Source organism: Parasteatoda tepidariorum, chromosome 8 (genome assembly GCF_043381705.1).
Source record: "Parasteatoda tepidariorum isolate YZ-2023 chromosome 8, CAS_Ptep_4.0, whole genome shotgun sequence".
NCBI classification, from domain to species: Eukaryota; Metazoa; Arthropoda; class Arachnida; order Araneae; family Theridiidae; genus Parasteatoda; species Parasteatoda tepidariorum.
Window position 1 is genome coordinate 62,844,188 of NC_092211.1, and position 21,375 is coordinate 62,865,562.

Here is a 21,375-nt window from a genome sequence, read left to right on the forward strand (position 1 = left end):
TTTAAATTCAATTTTCAATTGTATGTAATTATATATATATATATATATATATTAATATTAATATTAAGAAATAATTTATAACAAAGCATTATTAGATGAATTTATTACAAGAGAGTTTTCGGTAAATTATTATTTTACAAAATCATTTTCTAAATTAAATTTTAAAATAATGGTAAAACTGATTTTCCATATATATATTAATGTACATACTTGTAGTGAATTGGTATAAAGCTAACGATTTAACAATAAGTATAAGTTTTATTGTTTTTAAATCTATTTAAAAACTTTCTTAAATATATCAAAATCATTCTTTGATGTAACTTTTTTTTTAAAAATGAAAGCAATAAAACAATTAGAAAATATTCATAAGCATTTCAGAATTTTATTTATTTTGTTAGTAGGACAAATACTATTTCCCAATTTGCATACAAAGCGGAGATTTACAGACTACCTTGAAAAATCAAGAGCATTATTATTTAGGAAGTACTGAGGAAAAGTCATAAAATAAATTTACTTCATAATTCCGTTCGTAATATTCTTTTTTATGACACATAATATTAGACGACCGATAAAAAAGTGAACTAAAAAATGAGTTACTTCAGTTTATGGTGTCATACGTGAGTGAAGTTCTTTTGTTGAGCACTTGAAAGTTCGACCAAAAAATTCATGGATATAAAAATAAACTTCTTTCACCGAATTTAATTGAAGATTCAAAAAAATATATATTTTTTTATAATTTTGACAATGTCTGAATTTAAAAATACGCATAATGCATAGCACATAGAACCAAATAACATTTTACAATCATTACCCAAAATTTAAGTTTTATTTTTAAAAAAAAAACAGACAGAAAAGAAACATTTGAGGATGTGTAAAATTGATTTTTTTAGTAGAAAATGTGAGGTTTCAAAATAAGAACACAAAATAAGCTTTCGCCTTAAAATTAGCGATAGTGTACGATTTGTGCTATCTATGAATAAAACTATACAATGTGAATAAATCACTAATGGCACAAAGATTGATATACTATATCGTTTCATTTCTGTGAACAAAAACCTCTTTAAGTGTAGAAACAAGAGCATAAAAAATTGAAAACTGATTCCAAAATTTTTTTATCTTATAATTGTTTGAGATTTTGAATAAAATATGATCACTTCATACGTCTCACTTTGTTCAAAACTAAGCCTTCATGTCTCTTATAACAATGACATAAGTTAAGCTTTCGAAATTTGCTCAAATTACAAACTCTTCAAGTTCATAAGCAACGATTATCGTGACACAAATTATTATATTCGAATTTTTTTTAAGAAAAAAGATTCAAAAGAAAAAAAAACTCAATTATGCGTTATTGTAGTGACTCTGCGAGTGAGGCCATCGTAGTTAAATCGTGGCATTTGACAATTTAGAAGCCGTGGCATCGCTTACAGGTATCCAATTAAATATGATTTAAATCACGTGATTAGGCTTAATCACTTCGCTTCTTTTCGAGTTTTAAGTACCCAGTTTTTTGTGAAAACGATTTAAAAAATATAGCAATTTTAGAATCGTTTTCAATATTTTGATGCTAGTTGTAGCGAACTTTTTTGCAAAATTTATTAATTCAATCGAAATTTGAAAACTATTTAAATATGTTTAAAAATTTCTCCCAGAAAATAGTATTTGAATTCAAAGTTTTTAAATAGTAATTTTTACATTTGAAGTTGAACAATGGAGTAACTTCTGAATGGAGAGAAAATATGTCTAAATAAAAACTAGTTTAGAGTTAATTAGTTTACCACTAATTACCTAATCGTTTGAGATTTTCAAAATTTAAACATAGAGAACGCAAAAAGGATAGATAATGGAATAACTTGCAACAATGAATATATTGTAATTGTAGGGAAAATAACTTCAAATAGGGAAAAGAACTTAGTTTAACATTAATCACTCAATAGTTTATGGTTATTAAATTTGAGACACAGAGGACTCTAAAAGGGAGGATAATGTAATGACTTGCAATCGTAGGGTAAAGAACTTAAACTAGGGAAAAGAACTTAGTTTAACACTTAAGTTAAATAGTTTACGATTAACTTTAACGTAACTTAAACAGTTTACGATTTTTAAAAATGAGGCATAGAGTACGCAAATATGAAGGTTAATGGAATAACTTGTAACAATGGAATAACTTGTAAATGTAGGGAAAGGAATTTAATTTAACACTGATTACCAAATAGTTAACGATTTTCAAAAATGAGGTGTTTGAGGCTGTGCCGGGATAGCCTGGTTGGTAGAGCGCTGGGCCCATGTCAGAGAGTTCGTGGGTTCGAACTCCGCCGACCGAAGCCTCCCCGTGTAGTAAAGTGACTGATGCACGTTAAATCTGTCGAGTCGCAAAGGTCTTCCATGTTCCCATAACAAATCAAACCTCTGGGGGTACTGGATTGGAGATCGATCGTTCTCTGATTCAGGTCAAAATTGCGATCTGTAGATGAATGAATGAATGGATGTATGAATGGGTCCGCCCTATAAACGGGTGCGACGTATGGTGTGGCAGAAGTCGAATTCTTGGCCATAGATGGCGCCACTGGAAAACAAGAACAATCGCACCCCCCCTGCCTAAACAGGCATACGTCAAGGAAACAGGTGTTTGAGGTCGTAAAAATGGCGAATAATGGAGTAGCTTGTAACAATCGAATAATTTATAATTGTACTTGTAATTGTAGAGAAAAGTACTCTAAAGAAAAGCAAGTTAACAGTAAATTAGTTTAACACTAATTACCTAACAGTTTACTATTTTAAAAAATAGCGTATAAATAAGGTACTTTCTAAAACGGATTGTTTCTTAAGAAAAGTCTTATAGAAATAAAATCTTGGATAACTCCAAAGTAAGTCAAAATAATGTACTCAACAGAGCTGACTCAGAACATAAAGCATTCAAAATGGTGAATAATAGAATAACTTGCAACAATGGAACAATTTGCAATTGTAGGGAAAAGAACTCTAAAGGAAAACTAGTTAACAGTAAATTAATTTAACAGTAATTACCTGTTTACTATTTTCCAAAATAGCTTATAGATAAGGTACTTTTTAAACTGGATTTTTTCTTAAAAAGCCTTATAGAAGTAAAATCCCAGATCGCAAATTGTTTATCCAAAGAAAGACCAAAATAATGCACTCAACAACGTTAACTAAGAACATAAAGCATTAGTTATTCATTTGGGATTTAGTCGGTTGGGGTTAGTGTATAAACAATACCAATTTTTTTTATCTCCAATTTTTTTTTCTGTTGAATAATTTTAACGTAAATTTGCTGTTTTAAATTTGCATTTAATGCACTTTGAATATTCCCCACAGATATTTCGTTCGATTCAAATTCAGCCAACGAATCTAAATCGCTTAAGTGGATGATGTTATTTTAATGAAAAGAGAATTAGCACTGCAGTGAATACATTACCTAGATTAAACATTCAACAAATAACCTTGAAGAAAGTAATTAATTATTTAAAAACGACGTTTACAAATCTCCTGGCGTTTCTTTTTTACTAATTAGAGGGAAATTTGGTATGTTTCTTTCATTTAATTCAATTTGTCTGATGGATTTGCTATCATCGCATCAAAGGTAAGAAATTAAAACAAATTATAGAAATTACTTTATTTTTGCAAGATGATATTTAAGATGATTCATGGCATTTTAATAGAAGTTGAAGAGGCTCAATACTTAACTGAAGTCAAATGGATAAGAAGAAATTAATAAAAAAGAAAAATAGAAAATAGTAAGAATGAGAATTATGTTTTTACTCGGAATGTATATGAAATTATCAAAGTAAAAAATAAATTTGGAAATTATTAAATCAGAATTATCATTTTTAAATATTACAAATGTGTTGTGAATCTATTAATAAGGTTTGAGTAATTTAGAATCTATTAAAAGAAAAAATTAATAAGAAAGAGAAAATAATAAGAAAAAGAAAGAGAAAATAATAAGGAAGAGAAAAAGTAAATAATGAGAACGAGAAATTTGTTTTTCGTCAGAGTAGTGTATAACTTCATCAAAGTAATAAATTAATTTGAAATTAGTAAATCAGAATAATCACTTTTAAATATTACAAATGTGTTGTGAATCTATTAATAAAGTTTGATTAATTTAAAATCTATTATAAGAAAAAATTATTAAGAAAGAGAAAGAGAAAATAACAAGAAAAAGAAAGAGAAAATAATAAGAAAGAGTAAATAATGAGAACGAGAAATTTGTTTTTCTTCAGAATAGTGTACAACTTTATCAAAGAAAAAAATTAATTTTAAATTAGTAAATCAGAATTAACATTTTTAAATACTGCAAATGTGTTGTGAATCTACAAATAAAATTAGAGTAATTTAGAATCTATTGTAAGAATAAATTAATAAGAAAGAGAAAATAGTAAGAACGAGAATTATGTTTTTCGTCAGAATTGTATAAGACGTTATCAAAGTAAAAAATAAATTTGGAAATTTGTAAATCTTCCGATTTACTAATTTCCAAATTTATTTTCTACTCATTTTTTACTCATATCATTTGTAAATGCTGCGAATGTGTTGTGAATCTATTTATAAAGTTTGATTAATTTAGAGTCTATTGTAATTAGTATACTTTACATAGTATTAAATTAAATTGTCAAATAATATTTTATCAAATATTGGGTTGACAACTAAGTTCCTTCCGATTTTTTTTTTAAAATTTAGTCATCTGACAAATAATTTGCGGCACAACATTTGAAAGATGATATTTCGCTTGAATGGAATCTTTTTTTTCTATCTAATTTATTTAGCTTTCAGATATCTAAAATGAATCATCATTTAGATGTTTGAAAACGGTTCACCCAGTTTAATTAAATGACTATGGAGAAGTATAAGCTATTTTATCAAATATTGGTTGACAACTAAGTTCTTTCCGATTTTTTTTTAAAAATTTAGTCATCTGTCAAATAATTTGTGGCACAACATTTGAAAGATGATATTTCGTTTGAATGGATTCTTTTTTTTTCTCTATCTAATTTATTTAGTTTTCAGATATCTAAAATGAATCATCATTTAGATATTTGAAAACGGTTCACCCAGTTTAATTAAATGACATAAGCTATTTTATCAAATATTGGTTGACAACTAAGTTCCTTCCGATTTTTTTTTTAAATTTAGTCATCTGACAAATAATTTGTGGCACAACATTTGAAAGATGATATTTCGTTTGAATGGATTCTTTTTTTTTTATCTAATTTATTTAGTTTTCAGATATCTAAAATGAATCATTATTTAGATATTTGAAAACGGTTCACCCAGTTTAATTAAATGACTATGGAGAAGTATAAGCTGTTTATCAAATATTGGGTTGACAACTAAGTTCCTTCCGATTTTTTTCTTAAAATTTAGTCATCTGACAAATAATTTGTGGCACAACATTTGAAAGATGATATTTCGTTTGAATGGATTCTTTTTTTTTTCTATCTCATTTATTTAGTTTTCAGATATCTAAAATGAATAATCACTTAGATATTTGAAAACGGCTAACCCAGTTTAATTAAATGACTATGGAGAAGTATATGCTATTTTGGCACCTCCTTATATTTGTATTAACAAAAGTATTAAGGCTGAATATCTGCTCGTAACATTTGTGATGTGCTCGTAGAAATTTTCATAGCTGAGAAAACCTCCAGTGATTTGTAAGCAAAGTTTAAAAGTGGAAATTTCGACCATTAAGATACGTCTCAATCTTGCCCTTCAGCTGAGTTCAATGAAAAGCGGTTAATTAAATCAAATTTCACACGAAAATTAACTTGGACGACAAGGGAACTGACAAGGAAAATGAAATGCTCCCACACTTTGAAATTTTAAAAGGAAAATAGAATATAAGTTGCTAACATAATGCATAAAATATTACAATGTATTTTAAAGATATTAAAGTATTTTTAAAACTTAATTTCCCTAAATAATTAATGTTTTTTAATATCGTATCATACATTAAAGAATGAGTTTCACGTTTAAAGTCACAGCGTCAAAATTTGATAGGCGGAAATCGAAAAATGTATCAACCGTTCAAAGCCAGTAGTAAAAGGAAAAAAAAATAGGTAAACGAATAAATAATTCGTGCAACAATATCTCAGAAAGTTTAATTAAACGTTTCGAAATTATTGCGACTTAACGTGTGTAACAAACAATTCTTATGAAATTTTTTCAAGCGAGTCTTAGAAAAATATGCTCTAAAAATTTTAGTGCCGGCTGTTCATCCAATAAGATACAATAATGCAGTTAAAAATACGTGTGATGTGTATTAATAACAGTTATTTTTCCTTAGTTAACCTTGAAAGTGAGAAATGGTCATAAAAAAAAATTTAACAATCGGAAAAACAATTGAATCATGAAAGAAATAGAATGAAACTTTATTTTACTCTTTATGTACCCTAGCGCTGGACTGGACCTTGCATAAAGATTGAGTCACAGTAACAATTGCCCTGAATCAACATATAGTATGTCATTTAGTTAATAAGTTATAACAAAAAACTGAGTAATGAGTAGAAATACATGTCTAATCATGTATTTCCACATTGTATTACTAAATATATTCAACATAATGTTACTAAAAAGTTTGTAACCGTGTCTTAGGTAAAATATGCTCCAAAAACCAAAGACCAATTTTCTAGCGTCGGTTGTATATCAAGCGGGACACAATAGTACATAGCTCAGTTAAAAATACATATGTTGTGCATAAACAGCAATTCCTGTTTCAGTGTCGGTCACAAGGGTGAGAAAAAATACCACAAATAACATCCAATTTCTGTGATAATTTGTTTTCACGGATGGATGTGGTCTTCCTGAGAACGCCCATGACATAAAATGGCACTCAGCCTGAAAGAATAATTCCTCATTTATGAATCACTCGAAGGTGAAAGGAAAGAGGGGAAAAAACAAACCATGCATTCACTTAAAGATGAGTATAAAAAGACAATAGCCTAGCAGATTCGCCTCCAAAACAATCACCGCTGGCATGTGATAACATTTGAAAAATGATATCTATTACGATTCTCGTTTATTCGGTTTTAGTTCTCAAAGTTCATTCTCAAGAAGTGAGTGATGCGGAACCACGTTTTACAACTGAATCAACCACACCGACATCGACTGCTGATTGGGATGTAATTAATCAGCGCAACTTTCAAAATGATAACTCGCCATTGAGTAGAAATAATCAATTTCAACCATACTTACCCTCACAATATGGACCTATTATTGCTTCGTTTCAAGGTCTGCCTTATGGTGCCCGATTACAGTTCGAAAATAGATCTGGTGCAAACCCCCGCTATTTCCCAAGTTATGACGTACCACTGGACGCTTACTCAGTGAACTGGACAGATAGCGATAATTCCTTTTCTCAACCAGCTTCATTTATGCAATATCCACAAGCTAATGGAATATTTCCTTTACCTCCTGTGCCTTATTATGCATCGAGAAACCCAGATGACAACAGATATGCTTTAATAGAAGATGTTTATAATCCATCCTACGATAATTTTAGGGGAAACTGGACTATACCACCACCAATTATATATCCGGAAAATGTTCCAAGAAGGCGAAACAGAATGAATTCTGCTCCAGCTTATTTAGAGAATCTACCATACCCAGACTACAATCAAAGGCGATATGGTGATATAAGGAATGCTGAACGTGCCATACCATTCTCTCAGTATCCCCTACCTCCATTGTTTTATCCTCCTCCAGGTTTAGGAAGTAATGAAGATAGAACTTTATATCCCGAATTAGATGTTCTGAGTAGACCTCCTTATTTTGACAGAGAGCCAGGGACAGAGTCACCGGAAAGTGCAGCTATCAGGAATGCACCTCAAACACAGCCTCCCAAACCAATAGATTCCGCAGAATCTCCTATTGCAGCAGAGACGATTCCAAGAGGAGTTCCAAGCAGACCGTTCTCTTCTCCAAGGCAACTTCCTGTTGTACCCCCTTATCCAGCAGAACCTATTCCTCCAAGATTTATCCCTCCTAACCCCTTCCCCATTAATTCATTGCCTTATGGTGTGCCAATACCACTTCCAGAGCTAGTATCCCCTTTCAATTTTCCAGCAGGACTTTTACCTCCAACTACCCCTCCTCCCATTCTTCCAAATATTCCTTTGGGTCCTAACGAAAATGTGCTCCCGAATCTCTTGAACGAACCACCACCTGCACTTCCACCACCTGTTGGATCTGATGTTATAGCAGATGCACCTCTACCTCCACCCATAGAAAATATGCCCGTTGACGAAATTGAAACTAATCCAAGTGAAATAAGTGGAAATCTCCCCCCTGTTAAAACCCCATATGAATTCGGATATGAAATGAATGATGGAAGAGGTACAGACCAGCACAGAAAAGAATTCTCGGATGGTTCAGGAACTGTTACTGGAAGTTACGGTTACAGAGATCCTTTTGGTGTGTATCGTCTCGTTAACTATGTTGCCGATAAGAATGGATTCAGAGCATTCATTAAATCGAATGAACCAGGTGTTTCGAATCCAGGAAGTGCTGATGTAAGAGTGGAAGCTGAAGTGCCACCCCCAAAAGCAATTGAAGAAAGTCTTAGATCGTCGATGAGAGTCGATGCCGTCGAATTACCTGATGTACCTCCACTGCCTGTAGTTGGTGAGAAAAAGTAACCTACATAATTAACTGTTTTTATAAGATTTTAAAATTTTCATGAAGTAAGCGAAATCTGTAAGTGTATTTTTACTGTTCTAACATTGTGTTAAGAGGAAAAGAAAATTTCTTTACATTAAGTTTACAAAAAGTATTAAAGCCGTTCAACAAATAACAGGAGATTTCAACAGAAGATCATTTTTTAAACTAATTATGGCCTAATTTTAAGTTTAAATTTTATATACATTAAACTATACTTGGTGAAAAATATCTATTTTAATTGTGCATTAAATTTATTTTAACCGCAATTTAAAGATAGAATAAAGTTTTGAAATTTATTCTGATTAAACGACAGTATGGGAAATTCTCTAGCATTTGTGTTATTTAAATGTTTCAGTTGCTTTATTCTAAATTTTGTGCGAATAACTGAAATACAAAATTAAAACTTAATTTAAATGAATATCACAGACTAAAATAAAAGAAATAACTCTACATGTAAAAAATAATAAATTTCTTATATAAAAAATAATAATTATACATATAAAAAAATAATAATTAAATACTAAAAAAATAATTATAATTATACTTGTAGCAAAGTAAAAAGAAAAGGAAAAAAAATTAATGGAACAAGCTTAAAAACGCTTTTTTTATTATTATTTATTTATGCTTTTTTCATGAATTTTAATCTTCACATTATTACGAGTTAGTGTTTTACTTAAAAATAGAAAAATATTTTTTTTTTCTATTTTCTCACATCTGGACATTAATTACATTCTAATATTTGAAATTAATTCGAATAATCATTATAACTGGTGAAGGTTTTGAAAATTAATTTTAAAATAAGAAAAAAATAAAATAAACAACGAAGATAAAGATAGTATAAATAATGAAATTAACACGATTAACAAAGCAACGCGATAAACTGGAAGATGAATTTTTTTTGTAAAACCTGATAATTCATCAGAGATTTACAAGTTTTAATGTAACAATGTATATAATTCATATGCTTTTAAAATGCTGCACAACATAATTTCAATTTTTACTGTATTGCATGTAATGTGTCAAATTTGCTTTTAAGGATACCTGCGCATTTGTTAGTCATTTTCCAACAAAAATGATGAGATTCTGTTTCTATAATGTTTCGATAGATTCCAGTTTTGTTTGCCTTTTTTTACAATAAAATATTTTTTAAGAATTCCGTGTAATAATTATTTGTTATAATGTATTTAAGAGTAATAATTATTTGTTATAATGTATTTAAGTGTAACATATCTGATAAATGTAATATCTGATTAAGTGTAACATATCTGAATACGCTGCTTTATCAATATTTAAAAAATCTAAAATGATCATGCTTTTGTTTTATAAATCGTGTCACCCGCTATTTTACAGCAATTCGAAATTTTATCAGAAATTGATTGCAAAAGGTTGGTTGCTTTAAGTTAGATTATTTAAATTACATGAAATTACGAGAACAAGACGCAAGAAGTCTCATGTGTATAGTTCTTAAATTATTCAAAAATTTTACTCGTAATTTTTTTTAATTATTATTATTTTTGATGTACTTTAAATAAGTCTATTTAAAAAATAAAAGGCAAAAACGTAAGGGTTATAAAAAATATTAAGTAACTTTAAATAAAATGAATTGCTTATAAATAATATGAATTCTGTTAATAGATACATAAATGATTTTATGAATTTTTTTTTCCTAATTTGTATCACATTAAAAACAAGAAGTTTTATCCAAAATTTAAATTTTAATTTTAAGATGCTTCCTAATACATAATTGATATTCTTTTTATATCAATTGTTATTTTATCAATATTTGATGTTAGATGGCAGCACCATGAATAGAAATACTAGACTTCAAGTTTGAACTTAAGATGGCAGCACTAAACTCACAACATTTATTCAAATTTAAAACAGAACTCCTTTAAAATATTTTGTGTCAAAAATTAAATTGCAAGGAAAAATCTTCTTCAATCAGATAGAAAGTTGAAAAAATGCAAACTTTCAGCATATACTTCTTTTTTTTATTTATGTATCAAAGATTAAGAAAATATATTAAATTATATCAATACCTTTTTTTAAAAATTATTTAACAAAATATGGTGTAAGCAATTTTTACAAACAACTTGTTTAATAAAATAGAATTAAAATATTTAACAGTACGGGAAAAACAATGTGTTTTTCCCGTAACTTCAACGTTTTCTTCAACAATGAGAATTTACATGAAAATGCTTATTATTTTATCACTCTTAATTCGTACCTTTATTTATTTATTATTTTTTTTGCTAGGTTAAACGCCTTGATTTTTTTCGAAAGAAAAAAAAATAAATTTCCTCTTACAAAAATATGTTTTTTATTTTACGCATTTTTTTTATTGGTTTTATACAGTCAAACTCGCCTGTCATGAGTGCGAAAAGGAACGCATTATTTGGCTGGTAGATACGAATTCCGCATCCGGCTCGCACCGACCACAGTGCTAACGTAGACGGATAGTGGGTTAGAGTACCCTTGCCGTCAAGCTAACCTTGGGAGGTTTTCATGATTTTCCTCTCCATGTAAGGCAAATTCAGGTGAGTTCTACCAAAAAGTCCCCCACGAAGGTGAATTTCTCCCAGTGCTTGATCCAGGAGTTCTCTTGTCTTCTGGATTGGGTTCAAAATTACAAGGCAAATTTACAAGGCATATTGGGTCGATTGTTCAACGACGGTTATAATATGAAGAAAAAAAGCAAAAGTGATTGCAATATAATTTAGTAAAATTGAATTGAAAATGAAAGTTTACTTACTGAGAAACCTGTATGTTCCACTAAATCCCGTACTGTTCGTCCTTCGCCAATCCGTGTGGAATTCAAATATTAGTGTAGACCCAGATGAATAATGTGTTTGTTCAATGTCCATTATTTTACCACACAAAACAGAGTTTTCGGTGGATTTTTCATTTACAGAAGGCTCATCTAAATGCAGAAATAGTTTCACAAAATCTCCAAACTTGCATCTAATGGTAGGAAAAGAAAAATAAAAAGAATAGTTGTTACTATGCTTTGGAAATTCTTTAATTATTCATCGAAAATCAGTATAAATCATTTATTAATGGTTTAATATTTTAAAATTAATTATGTTTAGTAAGGGCTTAACGAATACAGTTGGACTGAATATTTTATTCGTGAAATAGTACTTTTTTTTACTTTTACTTTTTTTTACTTTTTTTTACTTACGCACTGTACTTTTTTTTAAAAAAAAAAGTTATTGCTTTAATAGATTATGAGAAATAATGGTTTTTAGCTTAAAGAAGTGCTGACTTTTCTTTAAAAGTGTAAAGCAATAAAATTTTGTGGTCAGCTATTTCGGATAGGTAATTTAATTCAGTATGTTTATCTCTATCGTATCGGTTGTTTCAATTTCTTAAAATTTACTTTTATTACCATTTGAACTGATGAAAACCGATGTGAAAAAATATCTTAACGTAAATTACGCGAAAACAAAGCCATTCATATAAAATTTAACAACATAAAGTTCTATAATGTTTGACTAATTTTCAAAAACATCTGATTGCAAAATGGTATTGGCATTTTTTGCTAGAAAAAAAATCAATAGGGGAAAAAAATAACGTGCTCTATCTATCTCAAATTCCAATACGGTAATTAAATGTATTGCCAAATATAGCTAAAATCCAACAGCATTAGTTTTTGTTTTTCGAAAATTAAAAAAAAAAGGAAAAATGAATAAATACATGTTTAGAATTTTTTTCCATCATCTTCATCCCTTTGCCAGTTGAGTTCGTACAGGACGTTTATTAATTTTATACCTTAATTACCTAGATTATTATTTTTTCAATCACTTTTAATTATACTTTCATTTCTTTTTCCAATTTTACTGCACTTTTAATGGTTTTCTCGTATGATTCTCGACTAAGCTGCTTAAAATCATTTGAACTACTGTTGTAAATTCAAGGTTAAATGGCTGACAACATTTCAATAGAAAAAGTAGTTTGAAGACTTACTCAAGATTGGTTTTTTGGAGATCGAACTCATCGAAGCTGATTTCAACCATCTCATCTTCTCCACCCAGAAAAGTATAAAGTAGACAGTCAATATTATCCTCGTAAGGAACCGGCCAATTGGGCGATGTAAATATGCCGAATTCCTTCGAGTATGTGTTGTCAAACACTACACACTCGCAACCTGAAAGGGAGAAAAATGGCATGACATATAGTACTGCACAACATAAAACTACAGACATTGAATATAAATAAGTCATGTTGTGCACCTACTTCGGTAAAGTGATATAATACTGTTTCGTAGAAGCATATAGCACAGGAAATATTAAGTAATATTATCTTAAGGCGATAAACATAGGTCCCACTTTCCCGCTACCCCGAGAGTTCTTAGTAATCGAGTACGCATCATTGTTTTCTTTACCCAAAGTTTTCTAAGTTTATTGCCTGTTGGTTGGAATAGCCTGGTTGGGGCCTATGTCCAGGAGGTCGTGGGTTCGATCCCCTCCGGGCCGAAGTCTCCCCATGTCGTAAATGATGACTGATCCACGTTAAATCTGTCGAGACATAAAGTTCTCCATGTTCCCATAACAAATCAAACCTCTGGGGGTACTGGTCCAGGAGTTTCCTTGTCTTCTGAATTGGGTTCAGAATTACAAGGTTACGGAGTTGAACATTAGTATAGTCCTAAACCCAAAATTGGGTCGGATGTTCAAGGACAGTTATAAATAAATAAATAAGTTTATTGCAGAGCCGTGATGGATCAGTGGATAGAGCGTTCGCCTTCCAATGAGGCGAACCGGGTTCGAATCCTAGTCGATACGAATTCCAGCAACAGTGCTGACGTAAAATATCCTCAGTGGTAGACGGATCATGGGTCAGAGTCTCCTTGCCGTCAGGCTAACCGTGGGAGATTCTCGTGGTCCTCCTCTCCATGTAACGCAAATGCGGGTTAGTTCCCTCAAAAAGTCCTCCACGAAAAAATTTCTTCCAATACTTGATCTAGGAGCTCCCTTGCCTTCTGGATTGGGTTCAAGATTACAGGGCTACAGAGTTGAACATCAGTAGTTGTAAACCCAAAATTGGGTCTTCTGTTCAACGACGGTTATAAAATAAAATAAGTTTATTGCAATATAGCTGCATACAACTTTTCCAAGGTTAAATTTATTATAAATTCAATCCCATCATCTTTGATATATGGTCATTATAGTAATTTGCAGCACCATTTAATTTATTTAAAGCCATACCTAATAACACGATATTCCGCTATGATATTTTATACACGTTAAAACAATCTATGCTTCATATTTTCGATGAAAAATCACTATTTTCTTAACATATCACTAGACTTATTGTTAGTAGCATTAAGATCGGATATTCACATAAACAATACGTTATTCAACACCAATTACACAGGTTGAATAACTCCACAGGTTGAATAACTCCGAAAAAAGGTATCTTAAAATAAAATATTTAAATACCAAACAAGTGAGAATTAAATACGCGTGTACCTGTATCATTGAAGAAAAAATAATTATTACACGTGAATTTATAAAACTATATATTACTTAATACATACCTACCTAATACTTTTGCAATTACTGGTTTCATGTTATATCGAAACAGGTGATTATATCAAATGTTATATCAAAACTGGTAATTATTAACACCATTAATAATTATTAATATCAGCAATTAATAATAATATCACTAATTATGATTATCATTAATTATTAAAATCAGTAATGCATATTAATAATATTAATAATCCTTTATATCACTCACAATTATTAATATTATTAAATAATGAATAATAGCACTAATAATAATTAATCTCATTATAAATAACTACATGATTAAATACCAAAAAGGTGTGACTTAAATATGCATATACCTCTTTCGTTAAATAATTATATAATAAAAAACAATTATTACGTGTGAATTTATAAAACTATATGTTTAACATACCTGTCTAAAACTAATGTAAAATATTGGTTTAAGTGTAATAATCATTGATTTTGTTGTTATGTCAAATGTTATATCAAAGTAGGTAATTATTGATACGATTAATTATAATCAATATCAGTAATAATTAAGAGTATCACTATTTTTTTTCCAATGCCCACCTGTCATGACATTCATCAATTTCAATTCAGGTGAATTAGGGCAGATTTGTTGGCTTCTCTTTCCGAGGCACCACTTAGGTGGGCCAACGTTAACACAGTAAGGACAAATAGTACAGAGAATGAAACAACATCCATGCCTTGTCCGGTGTTTGAACCCAAAACTTTTCAGATGCAAAGCCCTTCACTAATTAGTAATATCATTAATAATTAATTATTAATATCATTCATAATTGGTACCACTAATAATAAGTAACAATAATAATTATTAATATAATTAATTATTAGTATAATTTATAATTGTTAATATTATTAATAATTATTAGTATCACTCACAATTATAAATATCATTAAATAATTAAAAATGTCACTGATAATAATTATTCTCGTTAATACTTAATCTAAGTTTATTATTAAATAAATCTTATACTGGTAAAACTTAAGCGCATAATTTTGAAACTGTTACTAACCCTGAACCCAAACTTAACTAATATGCTCTCCAGTTTACTTATTTAATGAGAATATGAAATATAAACAGCCATTATATCCAGATTAGGCTCAAACTAGTTTTACATGGATAATCTTCTTAACGAAAGCTACCAATTCTGATGTTATATCAAAAACCGGTAATTATTAACATCATTAAAAATTATCAATATCAGTAATAATTAATAATATCACTAATTATTAACATCGCTAATAATTATTACATTATGAATGATTAGCATCACTAATAANTAAACAGCCATTATATCCAGATTAGGCTCAAACTAGTTTTACATGGATAATCTTCTTAACGAAAGCTACCAATTCTGATGTTATATCAAAAACCGGTAATTATTAACATCATTAAAAATTATTAATATCAGTAATAATTAATAATATCAATAATTATTAGCATCGCTAATAGTTATTACATTATGAATGATTAGCATCACTAATAATTATCAATATATTTATTACTATCATTAATAATACGTATCACTACTAATTATAAGTATAATTATTAATATCATTATTAATTTTTAATATCATTATTCATTTTGAATATTATTAAATTATTACTAATATCACTAATAATTATTGATCTCATTAATTATTACCATAAGTATATGATAAAATTTAATATATATTTTATTATGATCATATGATTAAATTTAATCATATAATATCCAACAATACTGATGATGTAACAAATATAAAACTTTAGCACATAAATTCAAAACTGCTACTAACACTATTCCAAAACTTACTAACTTGCTCTTCAGTTAACTTATTCATTAAGTATGTGAAATATAAGCAGCCATTATACCCCGATTAAGCTCAAACTAGTCATGCATGGATAATCTTCTCTACGAAAGCTTTCTCTTAGAGGGGTATTTAGAGCCCACTTAGCCACCACATTGTTGCAATTTCATAGCCCTCCTCTCGTCCATCCCTATACAGAATTTAGAGCATACGTCAAGTAATTTATGCCATCAATATTTAGCGATATAATCTTAATTTATAATGCAGAAATTAACGCGAAGGTTACAATATCGATTGCTACAATATTAGATTATATATAATGCATAATATTGTTGGTCATTACCACGTGTTGATCATTAAACAAGATTTCAATTTTTTTTTAAAAAGTGTACTGGAAATATGTAAATGAAGAAATTGCTTTACAATATTTAAAATATGAATCAACGTAATGGAATTACTATTTAATATAGAACGTTACGATTGACTTGACTAAAGGGTTCCTAAATTTTTCTGCGTTGTGGCATAATTAGAGAGATTTAAAATTATCAATATTTTACTTATACAAATATAAATCATAATATATAAATTATAAATATTATACCTTAATCAAATATTAAAATTAATAATATGACTTGTACTATTTGACTTAAGTGTAATATTCATAATATAATATTTATTATATGGAATATATCATGTCTTATCACAATATCACATAATTGGCTTCAAATAGGCAGTTTTTATTTTTTATACTTTTAAGGCATAATTTTTCCCCTAAATTTCCATGCTCAAAAAAAAAAAAAAAAAAAAAAAAAAAAAAAAAACTATGAATTTACAATTTTAAAATAAATAAATAAATAAATTAATTAAAATTAGCTAAATGTTACTCTCTTTGATTATCCATAACTTTTTCTTAAGCTTTTTTAATTTATATAACATTTTGACACTGTTATTTCAGTACTTGAAGTACATTAATAAACTATATGTATACTTGAAGGTGTAAAATAATATTTTTTTAAAGTGGTTAATGATTTTAAACACCAAGTTTTATCATATAAAAGTTTGTTCATAATCATATCATATAAAAGTTTACCATATAAAAATGTTATCATATGAAAGATTTTCATGTCATTCTCCTGGCGCAAAATTGTTTTTAATATTTCTAGGGGGGGGGAAATCAAAGTTATAGTTTTTCACATTGCAATCTTGTTTATTTTCACCATTCTGTTTGAATTGATTGAAGTGCTTCGAAGATCAGATTCGCCTGATGTTCTAATCATAGATTAAAAGTTCTAAACTAAAGCATATAAGAGTTTCGATTGTAATTCTCCTCTACAGCATATTTATTCTACACGAAAACATTTTGCTTTTAAAAATAATAGATGTTATTATGTGTGTAATAGATGTTATGATTCTAGTAGAAGACTATTCTTGTAAAAGAACATTCTAATCTATCTTAAGCGTAAATCCGTCTTAAGCCTAAATCTTTCTTAAGCCTAAATCTTTCTTAAGCCTAAATCTTTCATAAGCTTTAATCGGTCCTAAGAAACTTTGTAGGGGGAATAATATAAGTATTAAAAAAAAACATCACTCTCCTGACATGTAAAAATGTCACTTCTTCAGCCATTTTCTAAGACCAAAGATTGACTAATTAGTCAGCATCATGAAAGTTAGTTATTTTTATATTATCTGCATTTTAAAGAGTAAATATGATGTCTTTCAGAATTTTTGAAGCACTTTCAGTACTTCAGAATTTATAATTTGAAAATGTCAGGTTTTGGAGAATCACCCATGCATGCATAATTTATGTTTCATATGTAAAAGACTATGTAACGGAAACTATGGGCGTAAGCGTTGAGATATGTTTAATATATCCAACTGAGAATATGGTATACTTTATGTTATATATGAATAAAGTGAAACAATATGAATACAGCACATTTTTATAATATTTTGTATGTCAATTTCTATAGCTTTATTCGTGAGTCCTTTGCATATGTATGAATATTATGTGTTTAAATAAATATGAAGAAAGAATATAGAACTTTTAAGTGATTGATTATAAATTAATATGAAAATAAAATTTTATGAGTGATAACCATTCCAATATCATTTTTAATAATATCCATAGCAAAATACAGTTTGTTAAAGGAATTAAAAAGACAATAAAAATCAATAGTTTATTGTTTTACATATTATACATTTACAGTGAAATCAGATAAGAAATTATGTGTAATAATCAAAATTTTAATTATATTATGAAGGTATGTATTTTATATTTCTATAGATATTCAAAATATAAAAATTTAATTCTTTATTTAACTTGAATGTTTTTTTCTTTTTAGTTTTGCGGAAGAATATCTAGAATATCTCTAATATAATTAGAATATCGCTAGCAGAAGGTTTTTTGAGAAAAACATTTTAACTGAAAAAAAAAAGAAAAAAAAGGAAGGAAAATGAAATTTGTTTATTTAATTGGTTGTTGTTATATTGGTTAATTGGTGTGTCATTGAATTTAAGTGCTTAGTTTGTTAATAAAACTATAATTTTTTATTCTGAAATATTCATACTCTTCTTTTCAATGACATTTAAATTTTTATTTGATAGTTTCTAAATCATTTGATAGATGGCAGCACAAATTATACAGAGACATTTGAAATAAAATTAAATTTGCATTAAGAGCATGAAAAACAAACTGTTAACATTAATTTTCAACTATATGCCAATACACAGCATAATAGAATTATTATTGTTTTTGCGATCATAAATTGCTAGATTATTAAATTGGTTTAGGAATTTAACGAAAGGTGAGATTTAAAAATGAATAAATTAAGAAACGCATTATTTCTTTCCCTAATTAAGGGTTTAAAAAATTTATCTTTTCGCTAAGCTAACTTAAAAATAGTAAGTGACACACAAAAACGTAACATTGTAAACTTTAAACAATCATCTCTTATCATCATATCACCTGGAGTGATCTTTAAAAAAAATTTAAGCAAAAATAATTTTTAGTTAGTTAAAAGTTTAATTTTTAGGAAATTTTTTATCATCTTAAACAATTACTATTGTATAAACTTATAGCTCTCTGCATATGAATTTAAGTATATAACACAGAATTATTGAACTCAGGATTCCAAATAAGTTAGCAAAATAAGTATATTATCTTTTATTTTATTTTCGATATTATGATGGATATCAAGTTTCACACACCCAAAAAAAAAATTAAGACGATATTAAATAAAAAGAAAAAGTAATTAAAAATTTCTTTTGCATAACAGATTTATTTTTTAGTTCTTGATTGTGAATAAAAACTTACAAATATGAAAATGCAACTTCGCTTTTTGACTGCGGAAATACGAATACGATACCTCAATTAAGAACATATGAATTTTAAAAAAGTTCTTGAACCTGAAACTAGAACAAAATACGTTTTAAATAACATAAATTCTGAATTAGTAGTTCGAATTACAAATAAATATCATGAAATTAAAGCATTTTCCCCTCACTTTTTGTTCACGAAATTTGTAAAAATATAAGCAATATTTTCCACAAATTTTAAAGTTTATTTTTTAAAACCAATTTAAGTAATCTTTGTTCTAAATCTTATTTAATCAAAAATTAACGAAAAAGTTACATCATGTGAAAAAAAAAAATACGTAGCGCACTGAAAGTTTTTCATCTCATGTAATTAGAAAATTGTTTTGATTGATGTCTACAAAACTTCAGCATTTTTTAGAAGCTTGTATAAGACGTATTGTATATAGTGGTTTCTAATTTACGTGTGACCGGGTGCCGCAATTAAAAACACCAGTCAAATGGCTGGCCGCAACTTTAACAAAATTTTATATAGGACTTATTTATGTTTGAAGGAACATTATATATTACTGTCAGATTTTTATCAAAGTTTTTTTTAATATTAAAAAGCAAAATAACAAGCATTACAAATATTGCTTGTTACGCATCATTCTGAATCTTCTTTTATTTTCCTTCTCATTTTTTTTTCTTTTATATTTAATTCTGTGATAAATTAACATTTATTCGACTTATTAGGAATTATATCAACAACAAAAAATTCTCGAGCATCTGAAATTAATTTTTTTTCTTTTCCGCTCATACGCGATACTCAATTCTAGAAATTTAAATAAAACATGATATCCATTCCCTCTTTCATGCGTTTTAAAATTTACAAATGTAAATAATTTCGTCCAAAATGAGTGGAAAAAGTTAAATGGGAGAATTTCTTCGAAAAAATTTCGATTTGCATACGCTAAATTATATTCACTAAATACAAAAAAGGCGAAATGAAAAAGAGCAGCATACACGATTATTTTTGTATTTGAGTAAATATTTCCTTGGATGCAAAACCTGAGTAATAAATTTTTTTGCACAGTTGGTATGTTAAATTTCCCAGGATCGAAGAAATTGGGTTTTTTTAAACGAAAGAAAAGTATTAAAAACCCATATAGATTTTTTACAAAAATTGTCAGCAAAAAGACGACTACTAATATATTTTAGCTCGTGGGCCACAAAAAAGGCTTCGCGGGCCGCCAGTTGGTAACTACTGGTATATAACTAGCACAGAAAATATTTTCCTTTTATTATATCAAAATATAAGTTTTATTTACTCATTAATTTATTACTTTTAAATAAAGAAATTTTCTGTTCCAATAATCAATTAGAAACCAAAATCTCAATCATCGAGTCACGGTGGCACAAAGGAATGGAACATTCTCCTTCCAATAAGGTGACCCAGGTTCGAAGCAAAAGGGTGGCTAGCTCATACCAATTCTGTTCCGAATAGCATCGACCTCAGTACTGACGTAAAATATTCTCATTGGCTTCACGGGTTAGAATCCTCTTGCCATCAGGATGACCGTGGGTAGTTTTCATGATTTTCCTCTCCGTGTAACGTGAATGCGGGTTAGTTCTATCAAAAAATCATTCACAATGACTAATTTGTTAAATGCTTGATCCAGGAGTTCTTCTGAATTGGTTTCAAAATTACGTCTTCGGAGATAAAAATTTAATCGGCTGTTCAACTAATAAAATAAAAATTCCTAATCGCAATAATCCATTAAAAGGTGCAACAAATACATTTAAAACTGAAGGAATATCGAACAAGAATCATCATAGAGCATAAAAAACTAAATATAATAACCAACGATTGAAAATATATTATTAGTATTATACCTCTTATATAAAACAATTTTTTATAAGGAAATAAAGTAATTTAATTACATCTAAACCATTAAAACGAGTTCAAACTCATAAATTGTAGAACATTTGAAAATGGTTGTAATTACTCGAAAATAGTTATAGTTAATCATTGACATCCAATACTCTTTATTGTTGCTTCATATATACATATATA

At 28.4% G+C, this 21,375-nt stretch overlaps 2 protein-coding genes across 4 annotated transcripts in view; one reads left to right on the forward strand and one right to left on the reverse strand.

Moving 5' to 3' along the window:
- LOC107453302 (suppressor of lurcher protein 1) overlaps nucleotides 1-21,375 on the reverse strand; it is a 1,038,548-nt gene that overhangs the window by 667,308 nt on the left and 349,865 nt on the right. For all 3 annotated transcript variants that reach the window (XM_071184104.1, XM_071184106.1, XM_071184105.1), the window contains exons 4-5: nucleotides 12,643-12,823; nucleotides 11,429-11,637 (exon numbers count right to left, since the gene is read on the reverse strand). In XM_071184104.1, coding sequence (XP_071040205.1) covers nucleotides 11,429-11,637; nucleotides 12,643-12,823 — 390 coding nt within the window. The remainder of the gene's footprint in view (nucleotides 1-11,428; nucleotides 11,638-12,642; nucleotides 12,824-21,375) is intronic.
- LOC110283002 (uncharacterized) lies at nucleotides 6,961-9,829 on the forward strand. The gene has a single exon (XM_021147443.3). The coding sequence runs from the start codon at nucleotides 7,014-7,016 to the stop codon at nucleotides 8,652-8,654; it is 1,641 nt and encodes a 546-aa protein (XP_021003102.2). The 5' UTR covers nucleotides 6,961-7,013; the 3' UTR covers nucleotides 8,655-9,829.